Source organism: Corvus moneduloides, chromosome 4, assembly GCF_009650955.1.
Source record: "Corvus moneduloides isolate bCorMon1 chromosome 4, bCorMon1.pri, whole genome shotgun sequence".
Classification (NCBI taxonomy): domain Eukaryota; kingdom Metazoa; phylum Chordata; class Aves; order Passeriformes; family Corvidae; genus Corvus; species Corvus moneduloides.
This window is the reverse complement of record NC_045479.1, coordinates 18,797,169-18,814,784: the sequence shown is the minus strand read 5'-3', so window position 1 is coordinate 18,814,784 and position 17,616 is coordinate 18,797,169. Positions and strand designations below refer to the sequence as shown.

At 40.7% G+C, this 17,616-nt stretch overlaps 1 protein-coding gene across 4 annotated transcripts in view; it reads right to left on the bottom strand.

Annotated features, from left to right (window-relative positions):
• Positions 1-17,616, bottom strand: part of TBXAS1 (thromboxane A synthase 1) — a 263,129-nt gene that overhangs the window by 123,903 nt on the left and 121,610 nt on the right. For 3 of the 4 annotated variants that reach the window (XM_032105667.1, XM_032105665.1, XM_032105666.1), the window contains one exon: positions 6,280-6,376. In XM_032105667.1, coding sequence (XP_031961558.1) covers positions 6,280-6,376 — 97 coding nt within the window. Of the gene's footprint in view, positions 1-6,279; positions 6,377-7,274; positions 7,511-17,616 lie in introns of those variants that run through there. The other variant, XM_032105669.1, reaches the window with a different exon arrangement.

Genomic DNA, 17,616 nt, shown 5'->3' with positions numbered 1-17,616 from the left:
AACAGTCATTTTAAAGGGTGGAAAAATGAAGACCTCATTATATAGATATATTTACCATGTTTTCTCATTTGTTTGAATCATTTTCCAAGTACCAACTTGCCTGCTGTCGTACTGCATCACTGGAGCTCCAAACCGTGTGCCCAGGCAAAGGTAAGCTTCCAGCAAAGTTCATTCATCATCTGTTTACAAGCTGAGTTCATTGCACTTAACAACAACAATTTCTAAGTTAACAAAGAAATTCACATGAAAGGATGACGATGATGGCATCGACACAACCGGAAATAATCCTAGGAAGTTTAACTTGAAGAAAAGAAACATTTCTAAACCAAACAACGAAGGGGGAAAGGGTCAAGACAGCATGCCTGTGTGTCTTTTGGCAACAGTATAGAACTTTTCGTTCCTTAACTATTTTCACATTACGTGTCTCCAAATGAGTATGTTGGTGGGTTCATTTTTCAAAATAAAAATTGTATTTGTGAGAGAGAGACTGAAGAAACAGCCCAGCCCATAAACTGGATCAGACTCCAGGTTTGGATACACAACTGGATTACCACTGTTTACTGAAAGTCAGCATATCAGTAGGGCTGATGCCTGTTCTCTAAAAATCAAGGCAGAAGGCAGCAAGAAAGATCTTGCACAAGACACGCAAGTGGTCCTTTATTTGCAAAAGGTGAAGAACACAGACACACACATAGACCAGTTCCTGAGCTGAGCTGTTTGAAGCCAGTTGTTACATCCCAGTCCTGCTCTGGAGACACATAATCATTATCAGTCAGTGTAGAGTCATCTAAAGTTAATATGTTGATTTCTGTTGACTGAGGGCCTGACCCAAAATTCACAGAATTACAGGATAGTTGAGTTTAGAAGGGACCTCTGGAGGGCATCTTGTATCAAATTTAGATAGATCTTTTGATACAGTAATATACAATTTTCTTTCGCCTAGCAAGAGACCAGAAAGAACAGCCAGTTCAGGATTATGTCAGGCATCCTGGACCACAACTGAATAAAATGCAGAAAATAGGTTCCTTCCTACTTGGTGGTTGCATTTTATTTGTTTAATGCCTCAGGTAAGCCTGAATGATTATAGGTTTACCAAAATAAAGGTGGTGATGATGAAACAGCTTAGTGTAACAGACAAATTCTACATGTGAAAAGAATAATCAGATCTTATGTGGGTGAACTAGAAGATGATGAGGACGAACAGACAAGCGAAAACAAAAAGATGCTCAAGCAATTCATTTTTCCTTCAAAAGGGATACAAGGAATTTGTAGCACATTATATTCCTGGTACTTTCTTGTTCTTATTTTTACCACTTCATTATTGTTTGCTGTTAATCCATTATTATTTGTTCCACTGTAGCAGGAAAGCTTCTGATGAGAAAACAGCAACGTTTTCTTACAGCAAATGGAATTGGTGTAGATTTTTGAATTTTAAAATGTCACTCTCCCCCAGCTGGTTGGCCGGCAGATTTAAGGATTTGGTCTTGGGAATCAACCACTAGTTTTCACTTGTGATAGCCACATGAATCCTGGCAGAGCACTGGCTCCAGCAGCCTAGCAAACCTTGACTAGCCAGTACTTACCTTTGCCTTAGGGCTCATTGAATCCACATTTTTAGGAAATATTTTTACCAACAATTTCTGAATTATTTTAATTATGTACCAGGTCATGTTTCTCTTCACATTGTTCCACCTTAACATTCTGCTCCTACATTTTTAAAAGTACACTTTAATGATTCTCAAGCACTAATTGAAAAACAAATTTTCAATGCAGAAATTGAAAACAATCTGACAACAGATTATGTATCATTATCCCACCTGGAAGAAAGCAACAACCATCATAATCCTATCTCATTCACAAGACAGTAATGAAGTAAAAAATGGTCTTAGTGCTCTTAAAAGGAAACTTCTATTCAAGAGACAACTTAACACTGTTGTGAGAAAAAGGTATCATTTACTCCAGCACAGCCCTGCCTAAATGCTGGCTGAGGTTTCCATTGTTAACCTAAATTAAAATTAATTCCACATTTTTTGGCAGAAGGTCTATAAACTAATTTTCATATTTTCTTCTTCAACTATAATTAAAAACATGGGGAAAAGGCTTCATATGCCTCAAGTATGAAGGTATATTACAGCAGACATTTTTGGTTTTAAATGGCTACAATGCTTACATTAGTTGAGATCAAATTAAATGGGAAAATAGAGTGTCATTATTGCCTTCCTGTGATTATACAGGTAACAATACATACAGCCTGTTCCTACAAGGCAATAACAGCCTGTGTGCTAGACTTGGTTGTTTATTCTATAAGGAAGTGAACCTTAATGCAGATTTGATCTGCAGTCACCATACACTTCTTTTGCAAGAATTAATAACTAGTAATTCAGAAACAAGAGAAGATGGCAGGGGAATATAAAAGACTTTTTACAGCAATATTCAAAAGATATCCATAGTAAAGACATGAAATATACAGTATCAAAGGGAAACATAAAATGAAGAATAGTTTAGCTTGTATTCACATGCAAGATCTACTTTGTCTATATAATGAGTGAGCAGACAGGTTTAATGTGTGACAAGTGCACAAATGGTCTAGGTCTTTCAGGGTGTAGAGACAGGACACAAGGTGCTTCCAAAAGAATCCTCTCAGCAGATTAAAACCATTCTCATTCCATAAAGGCCTTCTGATGACTTCCCAGAAGGTAGTCCACAAATGCACAATCCCAGATTAAAGTCATCCTGCTTACGAGCACTCAAAGGCATAACACCACATTACAGACAGCTTTAATGAAAGCTGTCAGAACTCACTGAATCATCATCTTACTGGCTTCTACCAATACACCCACTGTTTTCATCCCTTCACAATTTAAATTTCCCATTGTCTCCTAATCAAATATGTATATATTTTACAATTAATTGAAAAAGAGACAAAAGAAACATGGAATATAAACTTTTTCTACATTTAGCTTTTAGAATTAGTCCTGCACATCCTGAAACTCAGTGACAGTTTGTTACAGTAGTTACAACTGCTACAGAGCGAATAATCTCTGTTTGAGGCATTCTAGATTAGACAACTCACATTTCACTCTGGTGAATGAAGTACAAATCTTGATTTTGGAAATGCACATGGGGAGGAGGGGGAAGAAAAGCACAAGTGTGTTTTCCTAAGACCTGTTCAAACCCACCTGCTTTCCCATCCTCTCAGCCTAAAAGACTGACACTCTTAAGCTGAAAAAAAGACTTTGGGTGGAAATAATAAGCCTGTGCCATGTCTGGACTGGAATACATTAGCCTAACTTTGTGAACAGCATTGACTCCGAAGTCAGGTCTATAACCACTCATCACTGGGGAAGGAATTGGTAAAATAAAGCAGGGGGATCTCTTTAGTATTTTGAATTCCCCACTAGCAAATAGAAACCTTCAATTGAAGTAGAGGAGCTTTCTTTGATGTCTTGGGGTGACTTTATGATGTGTATCCCATATCGCCGCCCTATGCCCAGAAATTAATTCTTGTGCCTTTCTATGCCTTTAAACTGAGCCTGAGAGGAGGAAGGAAAAGACTGAGCAAAACTTTTTCAAAGCAGTTTGCAGCTTGTTCAAGGTCATACACAGATAGTGACTTTTTTTTCCAGCCAGCTTTCAGCCAGTTGTTCAGTTTCTTTTTCTCTGGAGAGAGACTGAGAGTTGAACTTTTTTTTCTTTCCCTGGGATTTTGGATTTTTTCCCTTTTTCTGTGGATTGCTTCAATATCAGAACACATTGGGAGGACTTTCCACCAAGCACAGAGGGCCTGGCCCTGGGCCAAGTCCCAGCTCTGTGGAGACCAAAGGGAGGACTCCAACACTTTCCCAGGTTTTTTCTTCATAGCAAAAGGTTTTATTATTTAGTATTATTTTCCTTTTCCCGTGTGTTTGTTAAATAAATAGTTTTTCTCTCTTTCACTTTCCTTTGAGGAAAATTTATTTTTCCTGAACCTGGTGGGGGGAGGGGTGGTTGTGCCTTCTCTCAGAGGATGTATTTCTAAATTTGACCAAACTGGAACATTTGACTAATTTTAAAATATACAAACAGAAGCAACCCTATTAAAAGTCTTAAAATGACATTTATTCAGTCAATGTGATAAGAAAGAATTCTATTACTTGGAAAGTGCTTTTCTCACTCTCACTTTTCAATCATTATTTGCATACAATCCAAATCACATCTGAATAACTTCCACTGGCCTTCCTCATGTACCATCCAGCATTATTTATATTCACGTAGAATTATTAGTGTACAGGATAGCCGAATACTTCACCAACAGAGCTGACTGCAAATTAAAGAGGAGACAGCTTCCAGTGTGAAAACTCCAGAGGAGAAAAGATGCCCAGGTTAGATGTGGAAGGACCCAGAAACATAGGGCTGCTTGTCTCCAACAAGTGAAAAGCAATGGCTGGAAGAGGGGAGAACAAAGTGGAAAGTGAGAAATTATCAAAGATTGTAGGTATGTGAGAAGACCATAGAACAAGCATATGAGAGCATATGAAATGAAGGAGGTTCACTTGATTTAGACTCATGGGCATTAAGCAAGAGAAATAGCAACCCTGCACTGGAGGGAAACTGCTAAGTTTGCTAAAGGGAGGCTAGGAGTTAAATTTTCTCATCTGACATAGGCTTTCTGGTTAGTGGCAGGGATGTCACTCTGTCAATGTCTCAGTTCCTCATCAATAAAGCAGGATGTTGTACAGAAAAGCCACAAATTATTCAGGGGGCAGCCAAGTGATAAGGGCAAGATACGAACCTGCAGAGACAGCTATACCTAACAGATCCATGATGAAGAAAAAACAAAGGAGAGAGAAGGAGAGAGTGGCTATAGTGACATAACCTATCTGAATTTTAGAGAGTAACACAGATGTTACAGACCATGATAGCTGGACATATAACCACAAGAAAGAGAGAAACCTCTGAACACAAAAAGCCTGGAGAGGAAGAAAAATTTCACCAACTGAGAAGGGTGACAAAACAAAGAAAGATATATCCAACCAACCAGGCTGACTAAAGTTAAGAGCAGAACAAATCTCTGAGTGTCCCCTCAAAAAAGCTCTCTCATTTGAGGGAGGTGTTACTGGATCACCAGCTACTGCTAGGAGTAGTGGGTACAGTCTACTACTACCAAATATAAAGAAAAAAAGCATGGACAAGTTATAGACTGGAAGAAAGAGGGTTCTTTCTTGGGGTGGAAGAAGGGAAGGAATGGAAAATTTCTTCAAGTATAGAGAAAATGGGGAAAAGCCCCTTGTCATAATAACTTCAGCCTAACAAGTCTAAAAACAGATTCTTGCTTTCAAGTGTGAGTTATGGGCAGAATGGGGGGCAACTGGTACCAGTAGTTATTAAGTCAGATATAGGCAGTCACAAGATGAAACTCATGTACCAAAAGAAGCAAGCAAAGGAGACAAGCAGACTGCAAACAGACTGACTGGTTGCAGACAGGATCAGAGGGACAGAGAAGACAGACAGCTGATCAGAGAAGAAATGTTCCCTGAGGGCACAAACAACCCTCCTGAATACATGTGAGTTTATTTGAGCATACAAAGGGCCCAGAGGGAAGCAGGGAATGGATGGGACTGAGGCAGCACGCAGTGACAGTATTTCCTTGTAAAGTCCTGAGCAACTGCTGGAACTCTTTACTATCCCTCTGGCCATTCACCCTCATTATTTGTTCTAAGCAGCTCTTGAAAATGAGCTTTCCAAGATGAGTGTAACCAAGAGCATATGTATAAATTCTTGCTAACTCCAACTTCCTTCTTTGCTATTCATTATTTTCAGGTATGACTAATATACAATAGCTGTGGGAGACATGTCCTTGTCCCAAGCAGACTGCTCCTGCCCTGTGAAGTCTAAAAGCACAAAACAGACCATGTGTGGGAGAAAGCAAATAATACCATCTCCATGTTACAGATTGAGAACTGAGGAAGAGAGCTAGTAAGTGATTTTCCCAAGATTGCACAGGAAGGCAGTGGCAAAACTGGATATTGAAACCCTCTCTCTTCAACATCCATCTGGTGCTTCAGTCACAAGGACAGTGTGTCTCTTCTAAGGACATTCCCTTTCATCCTTAGAGCGTACTGGTAACAAGAGTCATTGACTGAATGTATATATTGAGTGTATATAACTTAAAGTCTTATTGAACCATGTTGTAATTTTGCCTCTCTCTATTTCTGGCTTCCTTGTAGCCACTTTTGGTCTGAGCTTAAATTAGTCATGCTACCAACTCCATCCACAAAGTCAACTTTTATGTGTACTTACAGTTCTGTTGGTGAAGTTACTGAAATCTGTCACTAAGATTTGCTTGATCATCTCTGGTGAGGAGATCACCACAAACATCTGCCGACCAATATAATACCTAGAAAGAAATAGAGAACCATTTTAGCAGATGGTGACCACAGAGAACCATCTCCTTCCCTAAAACATCACTTTTTGCTTGAATATACTTGCTGTGAACAAATACCACAGAAAATGTATTCCCTTAGGTAAAGCCGTATCTTTCCCCAGCCTTATCAACTGTTAAATTAAGATGCATGGTCCTGGAATTTAAAGGAAATAGCTTAAAATCTTTTACTGATTAATCAATACTCAGCCAACGTTTTAACGTAAAGGTTTACACACTCTGCTCACTCTGAATTCTGTACAAAGTGATGTAGTATCACTAAACCAAACTATAGAGGAGTAAAACATTAGAAACCAACTCAAATAATCATGAAAGACCTACAAAATTGAATTTCCTGACATCAGCCACATGAAATGTCTTTTCATGGCTAAGCCCTGTCTCTAATGAGTTTTTCCAGAAGTCCCCCCATCATGACTGCAACAAAGGCACACTTCCACCACTTCTACTAGCACTGGAGCAGAGTGCAACTCAGGTTCTGCATTGCCATGCACAAATCTTATGTTACACTAATAGGGAGAAAAAAAAAAAAAAGGGCAAAAGAAGCTTTACCAAGTCTAAGGCAATTAGTCAAACTTCAGAAGAAGAACGGGTCATAGGGGCCTGTACACCCTCTATCTCCCTGCCCTGATTTTAATATGACCTTGTGGAGCCAGGGTCTGCCCTTCTGGGGCTTCACACCATTGTGGATGCTGCCGAGGTACTGGGACCCATCCCAACCCTACAACTTCTAGGGGTGCAGAGATCCCTTTTCCAGCCCCATTCCTTCCAAGGCCCACAGGCACTCGATGCTTGGCTGCTCTCCTGGGGGAGGAAGAGGCACCACCAGCAAGCAGAGGTTGCTCGCAGTCCCTACCTTTGTTGATCGCTGAAAGACTATTCAGGCAGTGCTGTCTTTTCTCCACCAGGATAGAGGAAGAAGAGATTGGACGCAGCCACAGGAGGACCAGGCAGCTCATAGCAGAACACAAGAGCAGTGCCACAGATGCTGCAATACCGTGGTAATATCTGTGCCTAATCGTTTTGGTATGATATAGCTCAGTATTGATATATTGCTTATCACCTGTCTACACTGCAGCAACTGAACAGACAAGCAAACCCCGGGCTGAATTAAATATAGTAACTAGAGGTTCCCATGGCAATGAGGCTGCAGCAGCCTGATTTCTTCAAGGGCAAACAAATCAGACAAATATCTTGATTCCAAAGCAAGGCTTCACAGTCCAACTTGACCTCCCTAACACCAAAACTCGTAACAAACAAATGGCAGAGAAGAACAAGAACACAATGTGCTTCAGGAGGGAAGACATCATCTTTACTTCTCTGGTGGGTTTCCAGAAGGAACTTTTATTTCCCAAATGCAACTCACAGGCTCTACTGGAGCCTTAGATATGGGTGGTGTGGTCTGTGGAGGTACAACTTTTTCAACCTTCCCAGTTTGCTCAACCGCAGCAAAAGCAGCTGTCTGTTAATGGTCAAACTTTTATTCTGAATCCTCATAGGTGCATACAAAAGAGCTGAGGCCTCAGTTTAAAGACGGTTTTGATCATAGACTTTAGCAAAAGAGGATAATTCCCTACATGCACCTTTTGCATGTAATTTGTACAGTTTCTCTGGCATCAGAGAGGCAACACAAGCTCTCAAAGCAAAGATACGTGCTGCTCTGAACCTACCCAGGATGACCAGCCACAAATACTGACCTCTCATGCTCACACCTTGCTTTTCTCTTCCTCCCTCCAAGTTTAGCAAGTTCCTTGTCACATTTAATGGTTAGTGACTGATGGTCCTGCAACAAACAGCTTTCCACAGGGACCAATTTCCTGACACCAGATTCCAAATTTGAACCAGAAGCTGATTATGTCTTCTACCCAGACAGCTTAACTCTGACCAGCAAGGGACACCCCACAATACATCATGCAAAGCATGTGTGTGTAGGAGAGACACACTTCTAGTTTATTTCAAATCCGGGAAATTGCAAATCTCCAGCTCCCGTCCACTGGGATAACAGGATGGTACTCACAGCAGGAGTCTTTATGTCACAAGCACTTTGTGCTTGAAAGCATTCAGGACTAAAAATTTGGGACAGGAGCATCTCCTACTCAAGCTGCTTTTATGAGAAAGTGACTCACAAGCCAAGCTTATCCAAACAAATCTATTCATCATCCTCCAACTCAGACCAGTCACCCGAACTCCCAGTTCTGTTTCCACAGCTAAGCGCTTTCTTTTTCATTTACTCGTCTCTAACTTTCTAGGTATAGGCACCTGCTTTTCCTTTCTTTATCCAGTTATAAATTAGGGCAGAGAAGGAGAAGGAGGGGGGGAAAAAAACCCCTAAACTACTAAATTGAAAATGCTGGGGGGAAAAAAACCAAACAAACTTAAATTGATTTTTAAGCAAAGTTCTGCCTTTTTTAAGAAATGACTGCTATAAAACACACACATTATTGTATCCCAAACAGCAAAAGCTCTCTTCCCACCTTTTTTCCATTCTCCTACTTGCTGTATATAATCTTTCTAACCTTTTTTAGGACACAAAAAATGAGGTTTTGCATGGACGCACTTTGGAAGTCAAAATCCATACACTAGAAGCATGACTTCCATGGTCTTTCCCTGAAGTAAAAGAAAAAGGACAAGTAGAACTAGACACAAAACAAGATCACCTGAGCTATTTCATTTAGCAAACACAGATTCAGAACCTGAAAAGCCACCAGAAAGATGCTTAACTGAGTTTTAATATATTTAAAATCCTTTGCAGGATCAAGGCCTCAGTCACAAAACAAGAGGCTATCTCCCAACTAGGTGTTTTGGGTTTTTTTCACTTGTTTCGAAATAGCAAGTAAAAGATAAAATCCTCCTGAACAATAATCTATTCTTCCCAAGTAAATAACATATTCACCCCTGCTATGTAACTTCATTTTGATGCTGTATTACTGGATGAGGATATCGCTAGTCTCAAATAGACTTAGATTTATTATTGAACAAAACCCGATATTCTTGTCAGATTTTAATAAATAAGAGTTTGAGAAAAACAAAAGCCTCTGGGCAAGTATATCACAAATGGATTCATGAATAATTTAGGACAGCACTTTTTATTAACTTTTCCTAGGCTAATCTTTTCACAGGGCTCATTCACACACAGAAGTCCTACCTTTGGCTACAGTACCATCACACTGCTTGACCCAATACTTTATAATATTTTCATGTAGAAAGGGTGGAAAGCAAATACTTGGGAATACCTAGCCCAGTCCTGCAAATAAGCAAGAATTCATGCATGTAGTATTGCACCCTTGGGGCGATGCACCTCTGTCCACATGGAAATCAGCTGTAGCACTGCCACACCAGCAAAACTAAATTTCATGACCCACATATGGAGGCAAATTTTCCTGGGTAGATGAGGCGTGGGTTCATTAAATTATGCTGTCAGGGCACTTTCTATTATATTTCAGTTTAAACTGCAGCCCTCCAGAACAGAGAAAGAAATTCACATTTTAGACTAGTAGCTTTAGCTCCATTGGAGGGTGAGGCAGGAAAGACCTGGTACCAGTACATCAACAGCACAAGGACAGTGTGAGCTTCCTCCAGCAGATGAAAGTGTGGATGAGGAGCCATTGCCCCAGCAGGCTGGGATGGCCAGGCAAAAAGCTTTTCACAAGTGTTCAGCAGAGGCCATGGGTCTATTCCCAGAAGCTGTGAAAAAGCAAAGATTGCCAAAGGGTGCACAGGTCAAGGAAGGGGTTATGTTACAGGGTACTGAACAAAAGCTAAACTTCATCAGAAGGGTTTTAATAACTGAAGAGGCTAAAAACACCCACCACACCCAGCTGTAGCAGTTTCATTCCTAAGAGCAGACAAGCACCACTCTCAAGGCAATTAATGAGAAGGACAGAGATGATGGACTTGTGTTCAGGGTCAACCCAGGATGTTGCAGCCCTACTTACAATGATTTAGTAATTTAATAAATGCAACTTTTCTTTTATCCCCAAGAATAAACAGCAATCCAGCAATGATATCTGCAGTTTTGCTCATGCACCACTGTTGCTTTCTGCAGAGATGTGGCCTAGGTATCTCAACCCCACACCTAGTGCCTGCCATGGCCACGGCCACAGAAGATAACCCATGGAGGTAAGAGATGCCTGCCAAGTCCAACTCTGAGCTGAAGTAGGAGCAATGAGACAAGGGGCACACTGGACTGCTCGGTCCCTCCTGAAACACTTAGGACCATCATCTTCCTTCCCAATATTTGCCAGAGATACCCCCAGAATGCAGATTTCTGTTCTGAGATGACACAGAGGATCAATCAGCTACTTTTAATTCAAAAGACCAATTTAGCATTAGCCTTTCCATGCTCCCACGATCATCCTAGCCACACTGCATGGTCATCTGCTGCTAATAGCATCTCCCAGGTCCTGAGCCATGGACATGCTCTCTGAGCAAAGCTCGCAGCAATACTGCCTTGCTGCACAGGAAAAGGTGGAGAGCACATACAGTACCTTATAGCAAAGGGCCATATGTTTTTGTATAACATCCATGTGGGAAACACCTGCAACCCTTTCACCTTGTTTACAGTGCTGCTATCAATTCACAGAAGACTTTGATCTTCCTATCTCAGTCCCATGTATTACAAACACATTAATCATAAAATATATATATGCTGTTAGGCAATGAGCAAGGCTTTGTTTTCTATATGCTGTGGTCTGGTTAAGTACACAAAGATCATCTGTAGAGCCATATGAAAATAGAATATTTTATTATCACTATTTTCTTCAGGGAAGAGCAAAGAACAAAGAAAAAAAAAGGCAGCGGGGGGAGAAGGAGAGGAGTACAAAGACGCAGAGATACAGTGGGAAAAGGCTGATTTTCTTAGGACACTTTTCCTAAAAGAAGTTCCTCAATCACTTAGCCTCTTTTGTTTAGAGACACCCTTTCACTGCAGGCAGAGAAACATAAAAACGAATAGCACAATGCCTGTTTAAAAGAGGCCTGAAGCCCAGTGTTACTTACTTAATTATTTCAGAGGCCAGCAAATTGATTTGTCATAGCACTGTCCCCTTTCAGTGCTCGCAGGCAATTCAGATGGAGTAGGAATAAGAAATACATAATGAACAGCTGCAAAACCCAAACACAGTCTGCACAGAAAGGGTTATTTCGGGCTGAGAGGAAAGGAAAGGAAAGGAGTGGGACAAATTTGTCAAGTACCACAAGTCCCATTATTATTTGTGTTATATTAGCAACTAAAGGTCTCCAAGATCCCCATGCCCTAATTTGACAGGAGTTACTCATAAGCAGAAATCTTATTCTAGGCCTGTGGAGCCTACAACTTAAATAACCTGGAGTGACAGTGGGGAAAACAAGTAACATCTTCCATTTTCCATCTGAGGGACTAGGGGACAGGCAGGTGTGGAGGAGATGGGAATTGCCAGCAATCACCTTTTTTTTCTCCTGTTGACACCCTGTGAGAACAGAGCTTCTCAGCTGCTACATACACCTGGAAATCCCATGCCAGCTTTCTTTGGGATGGTTGGGAACTAACTCCTGTGCCACTTGTTCTGCATCCTAGTCTGTGACTCTAGCTGGCAAGGTGCTTCCCTGGACTACTCTTATAAAGCACTCACAAGTTGAGTATCTCCAGATTAGAGAACCATGAAGCTCTCATTAACACTTAAGAAAAACCAAAAAAAACCACCCCAAAACCACAACACCCTAGAAACAGGTGAAATTACCGCACATGAAAATGAAGCCCTGGTAGCATTGAGAAGTCTCAGGCACAGAGAAAAGTTTCAAAGCGCAGCTTTGCCAACACACACACACTCACACACACCTCATCCAGAGACTAATCCAACCCATTGTGTAAATTCATAAAAAAAAGAGACATGGCCACAGCAATTTCTATTTAAGAATAAATTGTTCCTCACTTCCTTTTTCAATGAGCTACGTTTCTTTTCATGTTGTGAAAGCTTTAAAATAAGCACATAGGACTATTAATTTAATTCCTGGATGCATTAAAAATATCACGTAACATAAAATGCTTGCTCACACACACTTCCTGCGCTGCTCTGTATGGTTATGCACCCAACTCTTTGTCCACACACCCGGGATTAAAAATGCTATCTTCCACATACCAAGAACCTCTGCGCTATCTCAAACTCGCACCTTGCCAAAAGGCCTCTGCTTTCTGACGTGCTTAAGGAAGTATCAAAAAAAGGAAGAAAATTCTGGGATTATTTATCTTCTCCCCACCACTAAAAGCACAGCTATTTTTAAAGGAGCTCCTCCCTTGTCAGGTGCAGTAAGAGACTTGTGGTAAGAAAGTAATATATTTAGGGTTGACAATAAGGAGAAGGAGGGCTGATTGAGGCCATTACAAGGTACAGAGCTGGTAGAGTCTTTCAAGTAACTTATACCAGAGTGCAAATGAAATCTGTTTCTGAGCATCTCTAACCCTGGGGTTTAGCAGCTTGAGGGTGTCACACACATTTACTAATCCCTTCCCCCTTCCAAGTGAGCAGTGCAGGAGACACAGCCTCTGCATGGCTGTGTTAATTCATTCATGAAATGAAGTAGATGACATTTACCCACATATAAGAAATGACAGAGATTAAATTAAGCTCACAAAGTGCCACGAAGAGGGGAAAAAAAAAAACACCTCTGAATTATACAGCATATTCGGCAACCTACATCCACTTGGGTTTTGGAGGCAATCTGAGTCCAGACCTAAGTGCAAGTACAAAAATTCATGCCCACGTTCAGGGGTTGGGGAGAGAAGCAGCAAAATGGATGGACAGGGATAACAATTGTTTCTTTTCTCTGTTCAGGTGGGCTGCAGCAGAAGCTGAGCTCCAGGGCAGCGCAGAGCCACGGGGTCATGGGCTGTGCTCCTCCACAGCCGGGGAGCTGCCGCTTCCCAGGGCTGGCAGGGGTTATTTTTATCCTGCCAACTGGGCTAAGATGATTGCCACCGCCGCTGCCGCCGCTCCGCGTGCTTGCATCATACCGCTAGCGCTGATTAGCTGCATCAGTATTCCACTTCATTAATGCCAAATGAAAGCTGTAAATAGGGTACTGCGTTTACAGGATGCTACTGGAAATGAGAAGTACTGTGATATTAATAAGAAACCAGTCACTCCTCCTGCGTGGGTGCATGGTGCTATTGTGACTGGGTGACGCTGAAAGTCCTCGTAGCTCTTCACCTCAGCAAGAGTGCCAGAAGAATGTTGCTAAATCTTTTCCCATGGTGCTTCCCACCAAGCTTGGGCTGTATTAGTCTGTGTTTTGTTACTCGTGTTTAGACTGTGGCATTTTCACCAGAGCTTGTTTTGTCTGCGCTCGCTAAAGTGCGCTTCGCCTGACTGACCTCATGTGATGGTGCAGCAGGCGTTTCCTGTGGGTTTCAGCATATTTCTGTGCCCGGCCTTTCTGGGGGTTTTCGAGATGCAGCATGAGAACAGTCTCATCTCTTGCTCTTTGCACCTAATTCACTACTAAAGTACTCCTTTGCCATACCCCGAGGGAAAAACCATCAGGTTACTATTTCCAGAACACTGGATTATTATTTCTAGGGAAGACTACCTCTGGAAAATAGCGAACTTTCTGTGTCTCCAAACTTTACTTGCTACTATGAACACAGTGTTCATTTGTATGGATTTGTATGAGTCAAATATTTCTATTCAACAGTGCTACCTGTTTTTACAGTAGAGTGAAATGAAAAAACTTACAAGATGGCCGAGGAGGATAAGCAGAAAATGTTACTTGATCTAAACAAAGGTAACCTTTTCTCAATTTTTTTTTTTTTCTTTTTTTTCCACATAAGGTAGGTATAGGGATCTGCTGAATGCTTATGCTCATTTCTAGTTAGGAGCAAAGTATGGGGGACATATCTGAACACGTGTCCATGAAGCCAAGGAGGATCCTCAGTGTCCCAGATAGCAGGGGAGCATTTGTGTGTCACTGTGCAGGATCCAAGAAAAATTTGGGGCCAGGAGACAAAAGGAGGAGAGCATATGTGCGATCATACGGAGAAAATGAAACAGGAAGGCGGTCAAAAGATTTAAATATCATTTGCGATACTACGACATCACAAGATACAGCAGGCGATAAAGCAGGTTGACTACAATAAAAGCACAAGTGTAATAAAGTTTATAGTTACACACCCACCACTAAACTTCACACAAGCAAACATTTCAGGGCAACTAAAACAAAACCGAGTGATCTGACTTCCGCCTCTCATAAAGCATTTCTGACTATGATAAAATTGAGGTTTGTGTTATCATTCCTCCCTGAGACCTGACATCAGGGTACACAGAAGAGCCATCCCTAACTCTGCCTTTCTGCGACCTTCATCTCATGTATGCTTTACTTATCATGGCCAGAACTCAACTGCAACTGGAGTTCTTCACTTCTCCGGTTTAGCCCTGAAGGAAAGAAAAGGCTTTCAGAACTCACCAAGTACCCCTGTCTGCTGAAAAGTCATGTCCTCATACGTATCTTCAAAAGCAGCGTTCAGAACAGAGACATTCAATATCAGCAGGCTGTTTCTGTTTGTTTTAATTTTGCACTTTATCTTTCACTTTTTTATAGGCAAGACAGCTCATCTGCCTCCTGTAAATAGGATCAGCAGTGGTGGACAAAACAATATTTTATTTTTGAATGTATCTGAAATAAACATGTACATAATTTTCTTTCAGTCTACTCTTTCTTACTGGGATTTCGATCTTAAATCAATGAGAGAGTTACATTATATTGTACACCATCCCTCAATACCTTTGCTCTGCTTATGTTAATGCAGATGCATGCATTTCTGAAATAATACTGTCTTAATATTAGAATGTTTTAATTCTTCAATAATGGATAGGACTCAATAGACTGGGGGGGGTTGCATCATAAACACAGCATGATGGAATGAGTAAGCGAAATTGAATTTCATGTAACTACACATGTAATAGACTGTTTTGTAGAATAAGAAGTGACATTTAACTTGGTCATGGTTACTAGCCTGAAAATATCTGAAGTTTAAAAGCAGGGTTTCATAAGTGGGGAAGCCATGAGCAACTCATTCATTTGGTTTGCGTGCAATAAAGACACAGATCCCAGCCAACAATGCACAGCCTTACTTAGGGAAGGAAAGGCTTGTCAGACTGGCCACGAGGGGGACAGTCACTGGGACTTGCTTTTCTTGTACAATCTGCCTAAAAAAAAAATATGTCTAAACAAAGAAAAAAAAAAAGGCAGTAACCACCTACTGAGCTCTTGGGAATGTACTTTTCTTATGCTACAGCATACAAAATGCGCACAGGAAAGATTAATTTTTTACCTATAGCAGCATGTACTTTTTCTATACATTCTTAAGATAAACACACACACAAACTCATTTATTTTGTTAATGCATTATTAAATGTACACTAATAAAAGTAATTTCCCAATGCTTGATGCATTTATCATGAAACCACTAGCAGAATTCTTTACAATAAAAATGCACATGACCAACCTAAATTATCTAGGGAAATGGCTAATATCTGACCATGGAGAAACATTAGAAAGCAGGGTTTTGTTATAGGATAGAAGGAAAAAAAATAGATGTATTTTCTTACAGAAAAATTGCAATGATAAAATTATTTTTAATAGTACAATGCTACAGCTCCAGGAAATTTTCCTGAATCAATTCAACCTGTGTTGTGGGGGACTTTAAAAACCCATTAAAAATAACCATGATAAATTTCCTAACCTCTTTCAGTGCACCACGAAGAAGACAAAGGAAACTGCAATTCAACAGAGATAGAAAAGAAAGAAAAGAACAGAAAAACCTGATAGCTTGTGTATCAGCAGTAACATCCTCACTAACAACAATGAGCAAATCTGCACCACAAAGGACAAGAAGAGCAGGAGTGATGTGTACAGCTGACAATAGCACTCCAAAGTAATGACTTCCAGGAAAATCTGCTGCTACAAATGGACAACGCGCTGCTGAGAGCTAGTTGAGTCACGGCTTTCATAACATGGAAAATTATTTCAGCCTAAAAATGAATGTACCAAACCCCAGAGTGCATATGGCTCTGGTAAAGCAACTATGGGGATTACATCCTACAAACAGCTAATATGCTCACCTGGCTTAAATTATTAAACCTCGCTGAAATCTGTGCAGGTTCAGGAGGTTTTCCCCATACTTAATGTGTAGTCATAAGATACAGATCATGTTTCAAACAGTAATATTAGTGAGAGCACTGCCTAGCTGACGTATTTTCCATGTTGTACCTATTATCAGCTGTAACAAACACACTCCCTTTGCTTCCCCCTTTTTTGTGGTGGGAGAAGGGGGCAATTGCATAACAAATGGCATATACCTCACTGTCTCATAAAACAACCCAAATGCCTGGGGGTGGAATAGTACACGTAGCCCTCTCTTCCACAGGCGAATCCTTTCACCTTCACCAGCAGGTCCTGTTCACCCACTCCTTCTACTGACCCCCACCTAGATCACAGCAAATCACACTGACACTGCTCTGCACACCTCAGCTCCTCAGCTCTCTTCACAGCTGCATTGAACAGCTGTCCCAGGCCCACATCTGGCTGCCTGGGGACATGAGTGACATGTAGCCCTCAAGAATATCTCCCCTCTGCCTCAGTCATAGCTGCTTGGCTGGAGACCACAGGATTCCCACGGACCTGCCTCATTTTTGAGTCCATGTTATCATTCACACTGCCTTGCTATGTTACTCCCCAAACCCTCTGGATCTCGGAAGTCTGCAGGAGCAGTTTCCTCTAGCCCTTGCCTCCAAACAGTTGAGTGTACATGAAACACCAGCAGTCATACTTAAGAATCCTGAGAAAATTTCTAAAAAAAAAAGGCATTTTAAATTGCTCAAAGTCTACTTAGAAAAAAGGAAAAACCAGTCAATTTGAACACAGAGCAATGTATACACCTAATATTCCTTTTAAATATAAAGACACTGGACCAAGTTCAAGCAACCTGATCTTCATGCAATGACAGAGGTATAGCAGAGATACAATCCCTGCATCTATTCATAACCCCTATAAACAAAGCAAAAAAAAAAAAAAAAAGAATACAAGCACAACTGTAGGATGAACCATCATTGAAGTAAATATATTGATCTATCAAAAATGATTGAAGACTGACAATAAAAGGGTTATAAATTCTTAGAAGAAAGAGAAAGTAAAAAAAAAAAAAAAAAAAAAAAAAAACAGAAAAC